The sequence below is a fragment of the Castor canadensis genome, chromosome 4, assembly GCF_047511655.1.
Source record: "Castor canadensis chromosome 4, mCasCan1.hap1v2, whole genome shotgun sequence".
Classification (NCBI taxonomy): domain Eukaryota; kingdom Metazoa; phylum Chordata; class Mammalia; order Rodentia; family Castoridae; genus Castor; species Castor canadensis.
The window spans coordinates 60,637,294-60,655,246 of NC_133389.1; the positions used below are offsets into that span (position 1 = coordinate 60,637,294).

At 40.9% G+C, this 17,953-nt stretch overlaps 1 protein-coding gene across 2 annotated transcripts in view; it reads left to right on the top strand.

The window, feature by feature from the left end:
• The first annotated feature begins 5,703 nt into the window (after positions 1–5,703).
• Arhgap28 (Rho GTPase activating protein 28) overlaps positions 5,704–17,953 on the top strand; it is a 175,619-nt gene continuing 163,369 nt past the window's right edge. The window contains exon 1 of one of the 2 annotated variants that reach the window (XM_074070311.1): positions 5,704–5,968. In XM_074070311.1, coding sequence (XP_073926412.1) covers positions 5,793–5,968 — 176 coding nt within the window. In that variant the 5' untranslated portion in view covers positions 5,704–5,792. Of the gene's footprint in view, positions 5,969–9,309; positions 12,573–17,953 lie in introns of those variants that run through there. The other variant, XM_074070312.1, reaches the window with a different exon arrangement.

A 17,953-nucleotide genomic window follows, 5' to 3' on the forward strand; every position in this document is an offset into this window, starting at 1 on the left:
CAGTCAATAATGACTCAATTTATTTGTAAAAGTCACTTATGTTACTCATTTATTCCACCACATAAATAATATGAGTCTACCTGTCTGGCCAGCTCCTGTGGTGATATAATATGCTTAACCTAATTACCAAATTGATCACAGAGCCCAGAACAGTGGTTAATGAAGAAAAATAAGCCCAATTTCTTTTTAAAAATAGATGCTAAGGAAGCAATAGAAAAATTAGAGCAGTTTAAAAATTCTGTGTCATCATGAGAGCACTCAGAAACTAAATTTGTATAATTCAAGTAGTGCCAATAAATTTAAAAAAATTTTAGGATTCACAATTCAAGATTTGTCAGCTGAACCAAGGACAAAGGATTTACGTAATACCTTTTCAAATACTTTTAAAAAGAGTTGTCCCAGTAAAGTATTTCATCCTTAGATAAATGCTACTGTGAATTCATTCTCCTTAATTTTACCCAGGCTTTCCAGAGGATTTGGGGGCAGTGGTGAAATCTGAGCAGAATGTATGTAGGGTGAAACTTGAGCAGAATTACCATAACCCCCTTCCTTAATGAGAATTGTGCCATCGTTTCCTGCAAGTCAGGACCAGGGACCCTGTGGCTTCCGGCCCTCTTGCTGAGACACCATCAGCCACTGGCTGCAGAGCCTCCTGCAGCTGCAGTTGTTTTCATTGTGTGGTTTTAAATGATTGTGCATGCAGTATTCCTGCCAGATAAGGAGCCACTTTTCTTTTGTCCATATTAAGGTTCTGTGTAATGTCTCATTTTCCTTCCTTTCCTGCTAGGGTCGAGTATGACTATGATGGAACTTCTCCACACTTGTTAATCCTTAGTGCCTGTGGCCACTGGGGGCCCGAGGGCTCTCCCAGTCAGGTTTCTCTGGAATTTCTAAGTGAAGGTCATTTCTCTTGAAGATTGATCTCAAATGATGCTTCCAGAAGGGCTGAGATAGAGGCCAGGTGACAGGGGATAGTGACAAAGAAAAGGGACCAACAGCTAGTGAGGATGGTCATAACACTTAGCATTATCGTAGAAGGAGGTTTCCCACATTTTTGTTATAGGCACATATGAAGTACAATGAGCTTAGCACTGTTATGGGAGGGGCTTTTCCACATTTTTATTAGCATGTGTTAATTGTACCATGTGGGAGTCTCATCATGATATTTCCATACATGCATACACATAATATACTTTGATCCTGTTCCTATCCTTCTGCTACTAATTCTTCTCCGCCTCACCCCGTTCCCCCTCTTTTAATCTTTCTTACAATTTTATTAAATGGATGTCATTATTACCTTTTTATACACTCATGCAATGTACTTCAGTTATGTTCTCCCCCTGGCTCTCTCCTTTCCCCTCACTCCTTTCACTGGTTTCCCCCCCCACCCCCGTTCCCCCAAATAGTCATGGTAGGTGTTTTAAAAGGTGTGATCTCACCTTATCTTCCTATCAAACTCTTGGAAATTTTATTAGTATTCATTTTTCAAATTAAGAAATTGAAACAGGGAGAAATTACAGCTACATCACTAATAAGTAGCAAATTCATAACAAAACAGACTCAACTTCCTGCCCTTCCTTGTCTACCATGCTCCCCGCTCTGTTCATTTAGAAAGGGCAGTCTCCCTGCGCCTGTGCTCCTCACTTTCTGCTCCTTTGCATAGCCTCTGATGAATTTCCAAGGCAGAATCAGACTGAATTAGACCGCAGCTCATCCTAAGAGCAGCTAATGAAAATAATTGTGTGCACACATAAGGAAATAAGCATTGTGCATTAAAAATACATGTAATTCCTTTTCAGTTATTATTTTCATCACTGATATTATAAACCAGTGATATTTCTCCTCCAGTATTCTTAATAAGTTCATGAAAAGCTACCACAAAGAAACATAAATCAAATCCTCCTCATTTTATTACATTACATATAAAAAAAGGAGTGCATTTGGAGTGTCAGTAAACCTTTTATGAAAGAGAAGTATAATAATTAAGAGGCTAGATTCAGGAGCCAGTCTGCCTGGGTTTGAATCCCATCTTTGCCACATCCTGGCCTGGGTGTCCTTTGGTAAGTAGTCACAACCCAGCTGTCTCCAGCTATACAGTGGAGCTGTACAGTGGTATTTGTCTCATTTCAGGAGGCTCTGTGTCTGGTGGTGTTGTCTAGAAAGGAAGCAGGCAGATAGTTAAGTGCCACTGCATTCTTTGTTTTGTAGGTGATGAAACAGGTGAGCAGTTCAGCATGGAGTGCTGGGTCCTGTGTTATGTGATGGCTTGACTGGTGCTGATATCCAGTCCTCTTGAATCTCAGGCTAGCACTGGGTGCTATAGGAATATCAGGAGCAGTTCAGCATAGGGCACTCAAATTTCCCTCTACGCCAAATAAACTGAATGTCCTATTTCTGTGCCCTGAATGGCCACTGTCCACAGTCAGAGTAAGTTTATCTTCTAGAAGTTTCTAGCCCCACTTGCTTGGTTGCTCAGCCAGCTGTCACTGCTAGCCAGTTGTTCCCAATGTTTGGAATGCCAGAATGCTAACAGGTCCACAGTGCTGTATCTATAGTTCTGAAATCCAAAGACTCAAATCAGAAAACTTTTTCATAATGCATTTAATTGCAAAACCTGTTCAGATATGGGTTTGTGACAAAACACCTGAACTGACATGAGGCTATCGTTTGTCCTTGTCCCTCACAGTGTGTGTTTGTACAGTCTACTGTAGCCACATTGACAGTTTTGTTTATTGGGTGCTGCCCTGGATCTCGGGCCAGGGGGAATCTGTCAGTCAGACTCTTGGAAAAAGTAGATAGGACAGGTAGCTGAGGAGAGTTTAGTAAAGGGATGGTCTATAAGGTGTGGCGGGAGTGAAGGAACCGACAAGGCATGATGCAGGAGGACAGAACGTGTGGAAACTCCATGCACCATGAGCCATTAGCACCCCTACAGGAGGGCCAAGTAAAGGTCGTAGTTTCCAGACTCAAAAAAGAACAGCATAGGAGAGGGTTGCAGCCAGCAGCCATGGCTCAAGGTACAAGAATGAACACAGGAGCCTGGGAAGCCAGCTCCCAACCACGCTTCCCTTCCTCCATCTCCTGTTGCTTTCTCTCTTTGGTTGTAGATTACCTGAAGCCAGTGGTGAGGGGAGTCCACCACTGCAGACCCTACCATGACACAAGGGCAGCCAGCAAGGTAGCTGGGCCAGTGGAACTGGGGTCACATGGAAATATCCACACAGCATATTCTACCATCCGATGTGTGTACTCTATCACCTTTCTGAAACCTGGAAACCCAAGCATGTTGACAAGAGTCATATTCTACAAAGTCAACAGCATATGTATACGTTTGAAAAATATTAATACACACATAGAAAACCTCTTTTTCGTTTGTGGATTTAGTTCTATAAACTTTTAGAAGCCATTTAGAAGAATTCTTGGCTGCTCCAAAAGGCTAGAACTACTGCCCTGAAAAGTGTTTTCTCCTTCATCGATTCACATGTTCATTTATTCATTCACTCCACAGTTCCTCCCAGAGTACTCACTCTGCTTAACACTATAGGCTCTGGGCAGAAAGACAAAACTATGACCCCAGCTCTTTCAGCAGTTTGTACTTTACTAAAAGGCACTAGTTTGTTGGGAAATAGCCTCAAGATCTTGGGTTAGCAAAGAGTTTTTATTTCAGAGTTTCTTGCCACCTGCCATTCTGTGTTGAGACAGGAGTTCCTGGCTCCATCTGGACTCAGTGGAAAAAATGTGCTACCAATTAGCAAGGTGTGACCTGGGCGTGAGCAGAGAACCACACAGTGCATTGTTTGGGCTGGCTGCACTTTAACTATGTGGCAGAATGGGTTTATTCTGTAATGGAAGTAAGGGCAATTTCCAGAAGAGGGCAGAGGGCAGCAGACTTTAAAGTAGGAACACCTGAGAGGCTCTGAGGAGGAGAGAGAGGTTGTAAGGACAGGGAGGAATGTGATAGGGAGGAGAAAAGACAAAAATAAGTGTACATGACTGAATGGTATAAGTGGACCATAGGGTCTTGGGGTGGCAAAGAATTAGATGATAAAATAAACTAAAGAGAGACCATGCTAAGGGGTTTGGACTTTATTTTGTAGCAAGTGGGTTACAGTTGAGGGCTTTTGAGAAAAGGACACCCATGTTCTAAGAAAGTCACTCAACCAGCAGTTTGAAAGGGGGCAGAGCTTAAGAGGAAGCTGATGGAAAAATCATCATTGTCAAGGAATAACTGCCATTATTAGGCCAGAGTTGGTGATGGGAGCACAGACTGCAGTGGAATAGAGGGAACCATGGGCAGACTCTGAGGGACAAATGACAGGTTGGATAAATGGTTGAGGGAGAGTTCAAAGTGAATACAGAGCATCTAAAATGTTACATAGAAGACAGGGAGGACACTGGAGCTGGCATGAGGGAGCACTACCGCCATATTGGACATCTTGTGTCAGAGGAATGGCCAGAATATTTACAAGGAAATACCCTGCAGGTCTTTGAAATTGTGAGTCTGATTCAGGGAGAAAAAAAAAAAAATGCCAGGGACAGTTACCACACCCAGAAAACATTTCATTATTGTAATTCCAAAATTAATCCTTCCTTCCGTCTCTCCTTCCTTCCTGTATTGGGGTTTGAACTCAAGGCCTCACACTTGATAGGCAGGCCCTCTATCATCTGAGCCATACCCCCAGCACTTTTTGCTATAGTTATTTTTCAGATAGGGTCTCGTTTGCCCCAGGTGGTTTCAGACCTGCATCCTCTCATGTAGCTGGAATTGCAGGCAGGAACCACCACATCCACCTTATTGAGTGAGATGGGGGTCACAACTTTTTGTTCATGCCGGCCTTGAAGGTATTCCTCTGGGGATTACAGATGTGAGCCACGGCTGCCTGTCTGCTACTACTTTTTTTCACCCTTATAACATCAGCCTCTTTTCAACTGGTTATAAGAATGCTGTGTTTCCATTTGTGCCATATATAATTGATTGATTGATACCAACCCCCACCACACCATCCCCAAGAAAATCGTGTAATCAGGTCTGATTTTCAGGCAAACTGGAGCACAGTATCGGTCAGTGCGATCAGAACTGGGTGGAGGGAAATAAGAGTGAGCTAAGAGTCTAGTGGTTGTGGCACTGAGGGTGTGGGAAGTGTTCTCTTGCTGTAAGAGAGAATTATTTGATCGGAAAAGAAATCGAGTTTATTGTAACTTCATAAAGTTAACAGCAACGTAATCTGCTCTTCAATTTTTGATGGATGCTTTAAATGAGAGTGTCACATTTTTCTCCCTTTCTTCCCAAGAGCATGCTTTTCAGCCCTGGCCTCTCTCCTGCTTCAGCCTAAGACATGGTTTCACTCTCTCACTTTGGGCTGCCAGGCAGGAAATGTTCCTAGCCATGGGATAAGCCTTCCCTTTGAAAGGGGAAAAGGGGTGGGGTGAGAAAAGGAGGAAAAAAAGAAACAAAGAAAGAAAAACACAAACTTTACTAGAGCAGCTGGCGGGAGCCCCAAGCCTCAGGCAGGTTTCCAGTTTCCTAGAAGCTGGGATCCGCAGCCCCTCCCTGCCCCGTGCTCGTGGGCGTGGTCTCCACTGTATGCAAATTAGCCTTCCCACGCCTTGGGGTGTGGCCCCTAGTGTATGCTAATTTGCCTGCCCCGCGTCTGGGGGCGTGGCCTCTGGTGTATGTTAATTTGCCCGCCAGCGGGCGGGGCCGGCGTGCCCCACGCCCCGACAGCCGGGAGAGAGTCACTGGGCGCAGAACGCGCGGCAGAGCTGGTGACAGGCTCCCCGCGCGCTGGTCCATGCTGGTCCCGGTCTTTGTTCTGGGGCCAGCGCAGAGACATGCGCGGCTGACGATGGAGGTGGAGGACTCGGGCGGCGTGGTGCTGACCGCCTACCACTCGTACGCGCGCCCCCAGCCGCCCAGCACCGAGCCGCGCTGCGCGCCCCGGGCCGCCGCCAGCCAACCGCTCAGCAGGTACTGAGAGCCGCTGCCCCGAGGGCGCCGACGGGCAGGGCTGGGAGGCTTTCTGCCGGGGCATAGGACTCTTGTCACTCGATTGTTGTTTCAGGTTTTTGTGGAGTGCGGTGACTGAGCCGACAGTTCTTTGTATTGTCCTGACTGGAAGTGGGAAACGCACGGAACTCCTCAGCCAGGAATAAAGTTGGCTAGCAGAGGTTCGCGGTGGCCTTGTATTCTTAGTACAACTTTATGATAAGTGAGACATGTTCACCGTTTCTGCCAAAGTCACCTGCAGAGTGTCGGAGAAATCTTAGACTATCATTTAAAATGAAACTTAAAGTGAAAAAATTACAGTATTCCAAATCTTCCAACTAACTTTTGAGAGCTTCTTTAGTAACTGCATGCCAACTGAGCTAAAGAACGGATTGAGATTCTCCAAAAAGTAAATCTCACTAGACCTTTACAATTTTATTTCCAGATGTTAAAAAAGATTTTTCAGTTATATCCATACATTGGTACCATCATTTGGTCATTGCCAATGTCGACTCTGCTGTAAATGCAATTATAATTTGTTTCTTTAGGTCAGAAGAGTTGTACATCCATCTCACTGTGCGCATTTTAGGTTTAGTCAATCAGGAATCAGTGTTCATCTATTTGATGAAAGATCAAGGCCAGTTCAACTAGACATCCATTAACTACAACAAAAATGTTTAGGCGGATAGACAAAAATATTACAGTGAGTGAGGTGATACCTGACAAATATTTAGAAGTTTTGCTTAAATGTTACTAATGTGCTAAGGTTACATTGATTGAGCCTTTTCTTTAGAAGTGGGCAATTTGAGTGGTGTGTTTTTATTTCATCCCGTTTATTTTCAATTTCTTTTTTCCTTGTCCTTTTGTCTTTAGTTATGAGATAATAATTACTTCTGTCTCCTAATTTAATTGATTTGTGATTGCATTTCATGGGACTCTTCTGATTGCATACAAAGAAGAGCAAGCTGAATTGACATTAGCTCTACATTTGGGCTTGGCTAACAAAGGAATTGTTGTTTCTCCTAACTACAGCAGATTGAGTAAAATCTCATTTTTCTATAAGGAGAGTGAGAAATTAACATGTGCTCTCCTACTGTAGCAGTGGTGTGCATTATTTGAAAGGCTGCTGGAGGATACAGATTTGCATTTGTCTTTAGGGTGTTTTCAAACATCTTTACTACCACTGTTTAGACTGTAGTGACTAAATAGATAGATGTAAGCGGTTGGATGAGAGGCATGGGCCAAGTTTGTGCATTTTTAAATTAAAGGCTGTGGTGTAGCTGTTCTGTTGGTAAGCCCCAGCAGCTGTCTAGGAACACTAGCCAGATATCTGAAAGGACATCCGTTTCTAAAGCAAATTGGAGGGAGAAGTTTTATGAACTCAGCATGCGGTCTCGTGGAATGATAATACACGGGAGCAAGAGGCTTGCGTGTCAGAGCTAGTGTTTTAGTGAAAGGTTGCCAATCACATTTGTCGCTCCAAGTTTGCAGTTTTGATAAATGCCCTGCACTCGCTATAGCAGTCTTTACGTTGCTTATCCTCTGATGCACTGGGGTAGAGAAGGCCCCTTCCCCTGCCGTGGAATCACGGGAGAACAGCATAATTCATTTTTCACTAAAAAAAAGAGGTTCCTGTATTTATAAGGAGCCAGTGGACACCACACCATTAATCATGAGCCTGATAACAGAAATAATCAGGCCTAAGTTATTAACCTTTGACTCACAAACTACTGATCAATACCTCCTTTCAAACTAAGAAGCAAGATGGTATTGTTCTATTTAGGAAAAAAGCACTCTCTTTCAAGAACACCCTTTCCCTTAAGTTGCTTACATATCTGTAACCTACTTGTGGAGTAATGGCCAGTCAGTATGGCTTTAGGGGCAGGGACTGACTTTCTAAATATCATTATTCTTTGGCTTTTGCTAGCAAAGATTGAAATCAAAGCAAAACATTTCCTTTTTTTTTCCCAGGCCTCTACTACACCTGAGTTTAAATGTTTTAGAATTTTTGGGGAACATATTTCTCCCATTAATACATAACATTCCTCCCTCACCCCAGACTCTGTATGTTGTCCATTTTTCCCACTGCTGTAACACAGCTGTCCAGAGCAGTAGCTCAATAAATATTTCTTGAATAAACTAATGAATTCCTATCAAGATTATAAAATGAGCAAAATAAAATAAAACGCCTACCTACAAATAGCTGAACTCAGCCTATTTGTAGGTAGGCATTACTTAGGTAGGTAGGTAGGTAGCAACATGTTACTCAGGCTTAGGATCAGATGACCAGACCTTGATCATCACTGCCACTAGTTACTACTTGTGGCTTTGAACAGTTGACTTGACCTGAATTGCTTAACATATTGACTGACCCCAGGAAAGCACCACGTATGTTTGTTAGCTGTGGCATTACTGCTATCACTGTGAATTGCAGTTGATGTAAAGAGGAAAGTCAGAATTTTTGGTACATTTATCCCTATTTGGGATCACAACACAGGGTCAAGACAGCCTTGTTTTTCAAGGAAAAGAGGTCATCTAAATATCTGAGTTTTCCAGCACCCATCTCAGAATTTGGAAGAATTCAAGCAATCTGTTGTTCTTATCTCATTTTATAGATTGGTTAAAGCTATATACAGGACATAATGATCGAAAACATCTCAAGTCACAGAAATACCTGGAGTTTAGAGGGAGTTATGGGTTCCTAGAAGATCCTAGGCATAGTGCTTCTTTCTTCTTCTGTTTTTGCATGGGGAAATCTCCTGGAGCATTTAAAATACCGTTCTATTCCCTTTTGCATGACTGAGGTATTCCTGCTCTGTGTGACTTGAGGAATTCTTTGTTTTCTACAATCTCTGTCACTATATTCCTTGATTCTAATAGTGTAGGGATGAATAGCCTTGCTGGTTAATTCTTATAATTAATTTTATTCTCTCACATTATTTTTATCTTTCCAAGTTTTCTTAGGAATTAATTTAAAGACTTCTACAAAGTTCACTTTTGCTGTGACTTCTCAGTGGTCATACTTGCATACTTGTAACATCAGATTTCAATTTGATGTATTGAAGCTAGTCAGCAAGATTCTATATATTCTTATTTCTATTAAAATAAATTGTTTAAATTGTCTTTAGAATTATGGTTTTTGGAAAGGCTTAGCTTCTGTTCAGAGTTCTGAAAATGGTGAAATACATACAAAATAATTTCACCTATAAAGTGAGAAGTAGCTGAAGATAAAGCTGAATGTCTGATTTTGTAAGAATTTCCTTAGTTTAACACAAATAGTAAGGCACATTTTGGGCGGGGGTGGGGGAGGGTTTATATAAAATGGCCAAGATTGTTTCTGATGTTTATCTAGTTATACCATAAACTTCCTGAGAGAGGACAAAAATAGAGGAGGGAAAGAACCAATTCTTCCTCACAAACAAATCTAGATGCTAACCAAGGCTATGTCTGGATAGCTAGAGAGATGTTTCAGCTTTTCTCAGGGAGATAGTTTCCTAATATAACTATTCTCTATAATGAGAATAATTTGATGAAAAATTTTGATAACTTGGAAGTAAATATTTTATTTTGAGCAAAAACTGTATTTAGCAACTTTTACTGATGATGTGTTTTTGGGACTTTATGGGTTGAAGTTAACCGATTGGAAAGATAACTTGTTTCAAGGTACCTACTTTTGCTGAGTTCAACTTTCATGTAGCTCTGGATGAGCTCAGGCACACATACAGAGGGGCATCAACTTCTGGGGAAGAGGAGGTAAACTTATTCTAGAGATTCAGAAATAGTAATGGAAATAAGATTCTTGGCAGAAAATAGGTATTTATAAGTCCTTCTTTATGTTGTGGTTGTTTCTTTTTACAGTGGGGTGCCTGCTAGTGTAGGTGCCTCCATTTGTAGAGCTGCTGGGAAACATCTGGTGTATTTCCTTTCATCTTGTCATTTGGCTAAACATTTGGCCAGTTGACTATATCCATTTTTAACCTGCCAAGTTCTTCCTGATCATTAATCTCTCATGTATTCACAGAAGATCAGGGAGTTTAGAGTGTTCTAGAATCACCTTCATGTGGATGAAGAAAATGACTTTTTCTTAACTTTTTATTTTGACATAATTTTAGAGTTATAGAAAACTTGCAAAAATAAGCTTCCTGAATTGTTAACATTTTGCAGAACCAGAGTTACCATGGTCAAAACTAAAGAAATTAACCCTGACACAATCGTATTAACTACCCTGCACACTATTTTCTGATTTCACCAGTTTTCATGCTAGAAATGGAATTTTCCTGTTTGTAGAGTTGAGTCCAAGATCCCACACTGAATTTAGGGAAGTCTCCTGAGTCTCCTCCAATCTGTGACAGTCTGCCCTTGTTGCTTTCTGAGGATTGGTTGGTGCCAATTTGGGTTGGGCTTGTCTTCTCATTAACTGAGGCTACACGGTTTGGTGAAAACTCTGCAGACTTGTTGCAGGACCATCATATCAGGAGGTACACAGAGTCAGTATGTCTTAGTAAGGCTGAAGTCATGTTTGGTCACCTGAGTAAGGTGGTGCCTGCCAGATTTCTGTACTATAAAGTTACTACTTCCACCTTTGTAACTAATGATTATCTTCAGGGAGATACTTTGAGAGTATGAAAATATCCTGGTTCTCCTCAGACTTTACTGCTTAGCATTCAATCTATGGATCTTGTAAGTAAAATTTATTTATTACTGTGGTGCTTTAGTGATTTTACAGTTTTCTCATTTCTTCTCCATTTGACTTATTTTACATGCTATAAAATACACATTCACCATTCCTTCTGATTTGATTGCTTTTTTGTCCTTCACCTTCACAAAGTCAACCAAACAGAAATAGGTATCAGTAGTCATTTAGTCTACTGTTCTTTTCAGTGTTGACACAAAGTACAATAAAATGATTTCATTGTATTAGCTCTGAGTTCAGGAAAACTAGAAAGATAAATTCCCTCATTTTCAAAGTTCCTTGATGTTTTTGGAAGCAAAATTTTGTTAAAGGCTTAGGAGGAAAAAGAATCAGAAAATTGCTAAATTAAGTGCTTTGTTAAGAGAGTACAGCTCTTAAATTCCACTTTTCCTAGGGAGTATTACTGAGACAATCTGTTATTTTTCTTAGAAGTGCTTTGATACCCAAAGGAAAACATTTTCTTCTTACCAGTGTTCCTGAGATGGTATGTGAACGTCTGCAAATGTATTTTAAATAAACATTCCAAGTTTGCATGTAATCAGAATTTCTTCTCAATCCATCCTTAAACCAAACAATTTAATTTCTGAGGTAGTAAATGCCACGCCCTTATTTCTCAGTCATACTGTCTCATGATATTAGTTCTAGCCAAGAACAAAAGTGAAATGTTAGGCAGCAAAGCAAAAGGCTGAATGAAATGTTTCTCAGAAGTAAATTTTGGGGATGATTTTAAGCAGTAGACTTTGTATTGTTTTTAAAGTCTCTTCTGATGAAAACATAAAGTCAAGCATACCCTTAAATAGGGTGGCGATTAGCCTTGTCGAATGGCTACCATAAAGACAGCATGATCTAAGGTGCACCATTAAGATATGCATAAAATAAGGGCATCACTTTTCAAGGGACTACAGTGTATAATCTTTTATTAAATAATTTGATAGCATTTCTTTTGGTTTCTTTGAGAGCTTTTTAGTTTGTTTGCTTTCAATTTCTTGCTGTGAGAAATTCTGGTTACTTGAGGTGAGTTTTCTGTAATGTATTATCACATGAAGCTTCATGTATCCATTTCTTTGTGATTCCTGGAGGATTTGGATTAAAAAAAATATGTATCCAAAACTTCAAGTTGTTTTAGTCTGTAAAATAGGAAGTAAAGTAGTAGATTATTTTGCCATATATTCATTTCCTTAAAAGGGGGTTTATGGCACATTCTTTGAGTATCAAGTGTGTTCTATCACACTTCAGTAAATGAGTATTACAGATAAACTGTCCATCTGACAGGCAATACATATCATGTGATTCCGAGCGTGGGAGAACATATACTAAGACTCGCTTTGGGAACCAGCTGTGTGTCTCATGTTACTCCTAAAAACCAATTAAGTCTGTGCATTCCATTTCTGATGCCTTAGATGAGTAGAGGATGACCGCACACCAAATCAGCACAAAGGGCAGGAAGGAGAAACTGGGAACCAAAGATGAAGTAGTACGGAGTTCTCTGTAAACTGTCACACATTCAAGATCTATTTGTACTATTTTCGTCATTCTATGTTGTGGTACTGATTATCTTTTACATGTAAAGATAAATCTTTCTATCTATGTTAAACTTTTGGTTAGCCACAAAATTTTCTGTAATATATAGGTATAACAATCCTTTGAAGTTTCCTATTCAGTATTCCTTTATGAAAATCAATATTGAAAGCAGTGGCCAGTCTATTTGCCTTTGAACAAACACTCATCAATGAATTTGTCTTTAAACAAAGATTCATCAATGCAATTATGTTTTTGTTTTTTTTTTTTCAAATAGGGTCTTGCTGTGTAGCCCAAGCTGGTCTTGAATGTGGGATCCTCCTGCCTCTGCCTCCTGAATGCTGGGATTACAGGTGTACCACACCCTGCTTGCATGTATGTTTTTGTAGATCAGCAGAGAAATCTGACAGGTGCTAGAAAAAAAATTTTAAGTAACTCAAAATGGCATTATAATACACTCAATAATAAATATACTTGATCGCTTTCCTTCTCACTTTTCCCTTCTCACTACTACACTGAAAAAAATTCACATAGTAGACAAAGCTATTATGTCAATGGTTGGGATTAAACCCATATTTAAGTGACAAGAGTTGAAAAGCAAGAGAATGAATGCAATCAAAGAAGTAATGCTAAATGTATTTTCTGAAGGCTTCTTTTATTAGCCAGAATAGTTCTCACCTTCCACAGTGACTACGCCCGACCAGACCACTTTGACCATTAGTCATGCGTTACTGACCTGTGATGTCAATTAAAAGTAAAGTCCTGGCCTTTCTGAGAGTGTACTATGGGGCAAGCACTATGCTAAGAGCTTGACATGCATTATCGCATTTAATCCTTCCAATAGTCCTGTGACTTAGGAAGCAACTCAAGCATAGAGAAGGTAGCCCGAGACCACACAGACACAGTGAGGTACTGGAAGAGCCAGGGTTCCAACTCCTCTCCCTCTGAAACTGGTGCTTTTAACCTGTCATTCCAATCTTGTGCCATTACTTAACACATTACAGATTTATTGTATCTCTGCCTCAATTTTGTTATGGGTTCCCTGAGAGCAGTATGGGTTTGCTGTATTCCTCCTTAGCAATCAATAATAACACAACTTTCACATACTAGATGTTATAAATACACCATTCTGATTTAGCCTTTCCTTTTGCAAGCATTTCTATTCTATTTTAATGGACTGAGTATAGAATGGGTTCAATCCTAATGGAGATGAGATTTTGTTATCACTGGAAGGAAACTCAATGGCAGGGTCCCCCCCCTTCCGCTTTAAAAGCTATCTTTTTGTCCTTCGTGGAGTCCTATTTAGATAACAGTATTTTAGACAAAATTTTCCAGGTAAGTCATTAAAATTGATCAAGAATGTAAGAGCAGACCAGTTAGTAACAGGAAGATCTTCCTGTGGGTATTTTTTTTTTTTTTTTTTTTTTTTAGTGAAAGGAGAGAGAGGAATTTTTAATCCTTTAAATCCTTTGGTTCATGTTCTTAGTAACTAAATCTAGAATTTTTCATTTTGGTATTATTAATTGAGTTCTTTACTAAAAATAGAATTTTATGGTTGAAAACATTTTTTAAAAAAAGTTTTGTGCTCCTGGAGATTAAGCTGAGGGCCTTGTACCTGCTAGGCAAGTGCTCTGCCTCTGAGCTATATCTTAGGTTCAAAACATATTTTTATTTAATTCCTTTCAGTATGATTTATAACAGAAGAATTTCTAGTGAAAATTGAGAAGCAACACCCCCATGAGGATTAATGGGGCCTTCCTTCTTCTATTCCATTATTCAGTCAAATTTTACTTCATCCTGATCTGAAGCTCACCAAGGGACCAAGTTAGGTCCTAAACTCTGACTTTGAGGAGATCAGTTTTCTTCTAAATCTTATTCTGAAATTTAGGAAAGATAAGATAGGCTGTAGAAATCTGAACCTCTGAGCCATCCCTAGTGTCTTATAAGCCTGAGAAGACCCATTATCCATTAATAACCTTGGGGCCATGGATGCTGCTGACATAGGCTGGGTTTCAGAGGTTTCTTGGGGCCATCTTAGTCTGTCCTTGCATCTTCTGGAGAGGCCAGGATCAGAATAGCCTTCAGGTTCTTTCTGCCTGTGTTTAGCTGTCAAGGTATTCACTCTGGTAAATGTTGCATTAGGACAGCTGGACTCCAGAGCTTGGATGGTCATGTTAGTGATATGTCAGCAGTGGTCTGGGCTTCTCTGCTAAGTACCAGGTCTGTAAGGGTTATCTTTTCCCTGTTTCACCCAGCTGTGGAGTTCAGAGAGTGTTGCTAAAAGGACCTGAGTTTCTTTGAGACCAGTCAGGAGCAAGGAATAATTTCTGTGCTCCCACTGGGAGGCAATATAGGGAAAACTGTCTTGCCTACAGCTTATGGGGAATAACCATCCTGCTTAGGCAGGCTCTGAATTTCATTCATCTGACTCCTTGTCATCTGCTTCAGCCATTACAGCATTTACTCAGGCTGAACACGTTTCTGCCATGCTCAGTCAAGCCAACACAAAGATGGCATGGAGGAGGGAAAATGGGCTCCCTGATTGGGAGATAGCAAAAGCATGGAACTAGAGAGAGGTGGTGTCCATGATGAAGGTGGCATTTCCTAAACTTCCTTTCCAGCCCTGTTACCACTCCCCATGCACATGATCTCCCCCAAGCTAACTCAGAGGTCTGAAAACAGACTTGCTGTGACTTTCCATTGGCATCTTAAAGAAAAACATTTACTGACCTCCATAGAGTACACAATTAATTGGGTAAAGAGCTGACCGAAAGTTCCCGAAGATTCTGTTTTGAAAACCAGAGGATGCCTTACTCTGCCTTTTTTTTTTTTTTTTTTAAACCATCCTTTAACTCCTCTCCCTCTTCATTTACAGGGCTCTGGGATTACAAGGTCCATTTGGCAAACTTTTTTTTTTTTTTATAAAATCTGAATTGTGCTTAGTTGCAGAAAGGCCCATACTGGAGGACTCCCACTCTGCCAGTTGCTAGAAAAGCAGGCCAAGCACTGAGTGTTTAAAGTAGTGTCATGCCTTATGCGGCAATGAGTCAGTGCCAGCTAAAACAATGTGACTCATTGCTTATAAGAAGACCCAATGAGGCAGATTTTGATTACACTAATCCTAAACAAAAAGGACTCTCCCCCAGTCCCCATGCTCCCCAAGTTCTTGTTATGGCCTTTTAAAAGTGTAGTACCAGTTCTCTCAAGAGTTCATGGAAGTGCTGTGCTACTCAGAGGGCTTGTGAATTGTGTCTTAAAAAAGGAACTAACTTTAGTTAGCTACATCCTGCAGTATTTCATGACTTCCTTCTCTGTCTCCCACCCCAACACCTTGCCCAAACCAAGTTGGCTCATTGCTCTTTTATTCCAGTTTAAGAGCTATTGGGTTAAAACCCATAAAACCAAAATCCTAATCTTCTAGCCATTTACTTATTCTATTCTGATATCTCTCCTGGTGTATAAAAGATGGTTTTAAGGCAGGTCATGAAGAGGTAGAGAAATGTCTTAGATGGCTAATGCATTAGTTCAAGGCAAGACAATGAGGGCCGATGGGAGATGTGGGTGAAAGAGGGTGACAGATTCTATGGGGAAAGTCAGCATGTGTTTTTTTATTATTATAATTACTAGTACATTGTACTGGCACATTTTAATGGGTTTCACTGTGACATTTCCATACATGCATGCATCCTGCATAGATCATGTCAGCCTCTCTTCCCCTGTCTCTTGCTTCTCCTCCCAGGTTGCCCTCCAATTCCTTGACAGTTCCTAAAGAAGGGAACTTTTAAAACTTACCAAAAAAGAGCTAAAAATCTAATAAAATGCAGGATTTAAACACATTTCTTCTCTTACTTAAAATCCCCTGCTAATGCATGATATAGTTGGACATGGTTTGAGAGTATCCCCCAAAGGTTCATGTGCTGAAAGTTTGATCCCCAATGTCATCATATTGAGAGGTAGTGGGTCTTTAAAATGGAGAACTTAGTGGGAGGTAATTAGGTTATTGACACATTGCCCTTAGAAGGGATTAATGTAGTTCTCAAGGCACTGAGTTAGATCTCTTGAGAATAGATTGGCCCCTTCTACATTTGGCCTACTCTCTTTCCTCTTCTTTGTCATTTTGTGACACAGCCAGAGGGTCCTCACCAGGATGCTGACACAGTGCTATTTGGGCCTTCCAGTTGCCTGAATCATCAGGCAATTAGACCTCTTTGTCTGATAAAGGACCTTGCCTCAGCATTTTGTTATAGCACCACAAAAGGAACTAAAGACAGTACGTTTGAAACTTTGTCCTTGGCCCTGTAGTAGTATGGAATCATTGTTTGGACAAGAACATTGTCTGTTTTCTTCATTGGTAAATCCTTAACTATTTCCCTCTCCCCCATTAAAGGGCCTGGTACTTAGAGTTTTAACAAATGATTGCTGAGTGAACATGGAAAAGGGTGAAATGTAGAAATGCGACTTTTCCTTGGTGAGAAGCTACCAGGAGTGTCTTCCAAAATCTGAGTAGTGATTCCTTTGTGAAGTTTTCCCTGAGAGAGAGGGTTCCCTAAATTAACCTTTATAGGACAGCATAAACTGTCAGTAAAGAAGCAAATAAAGAATAATGGCTAAAAATTGCAACTGGCAACAGTTCTAACAACCACACCTTGACAGACAAAAGAGAGTGCAGTCTGGATCTGCACTTATTAAAGATCAATATGGCCCCCCATTGCTTTACAGATTAAATTTTTCTTGAGGATCATTTCACTCATTAAAACAAGAAAAATTTAAATTCTGATTCTCATAACAAAATTCTCCTGGTGCTGCAGAAATGGCAAGTAACTGATCACTAAGTGAGAGTAGATGTTTAGGGATCAGTGTCAGTTGCATCCGAAGCTGGAAATCTTTGGACAGAAACTAAGCCTCTCATTGTAGTATCCCAGGTGTTCAGCCTATGGCCTGGAAAAATGAATGAATGAATAAGAAAAATGTATGGGATTCACTGGGGGAGCAGAGAATTCGACACTTGAGTCTCAGGCTGGTGAGAGATGGGTTAAGGAGAGCTTCTTGGGGGAATAGCTGCACTTAAGTGAGTCAGACACTCGAGACTCATGCCTGTAAGCCTAGCTACTTTGGAGGCATAGATCAGGATGATAGCCATTTGAAGCCAGCCTGTGCAAAAAGTTCATGAGACCCCATCTCAACCAATTGCTGGGTGCAGTGGGAGTTGCCTGTCATCCAAGCTATGGGTGGGTGAGCTCCAGAGGATTGAAGTTCCAGGCAGGCCAACCCAGGTAAAAAAGTTTGCAAGACTCCATCACAATAGGAGAAGCTGGGTGTGGTGGCACATGCCTGTTATCCCAGGTACTGCAGGAGGCATAAATAGGATTGTAGCGCAGGCCAGTCTGGCAAAAAGCAAGACCTATCTGCAAAATAAACAATGAGAAATAGGAACTGGGGCATGGCTCAAGTGGAAGACCTTCTGGTTAGCAAGTATGAAGCTCTGAGTTCAAACCTCAGTACTGCCAAGAAAAAAAAAAAGACAAGACAGCAGGGACAGTTCTATGAGTTGGAAGGATGTTTTTGGCTGATGAAGCAGCATAAGAAAAAGGCACTGCAGCCTTTTGCTGCAGTTACTGGTACCATTGAGGCCTGCACGAGATAAGTGAGAGGAGTGGACCATTTAATGTGCACTTGGGTAAAATGCTTAGGGCAACCTGGAGTCTTCATTTGAATAATGAAGGGGTTCCGTTAGCTGACCCCTGAGGTCTCCTCTA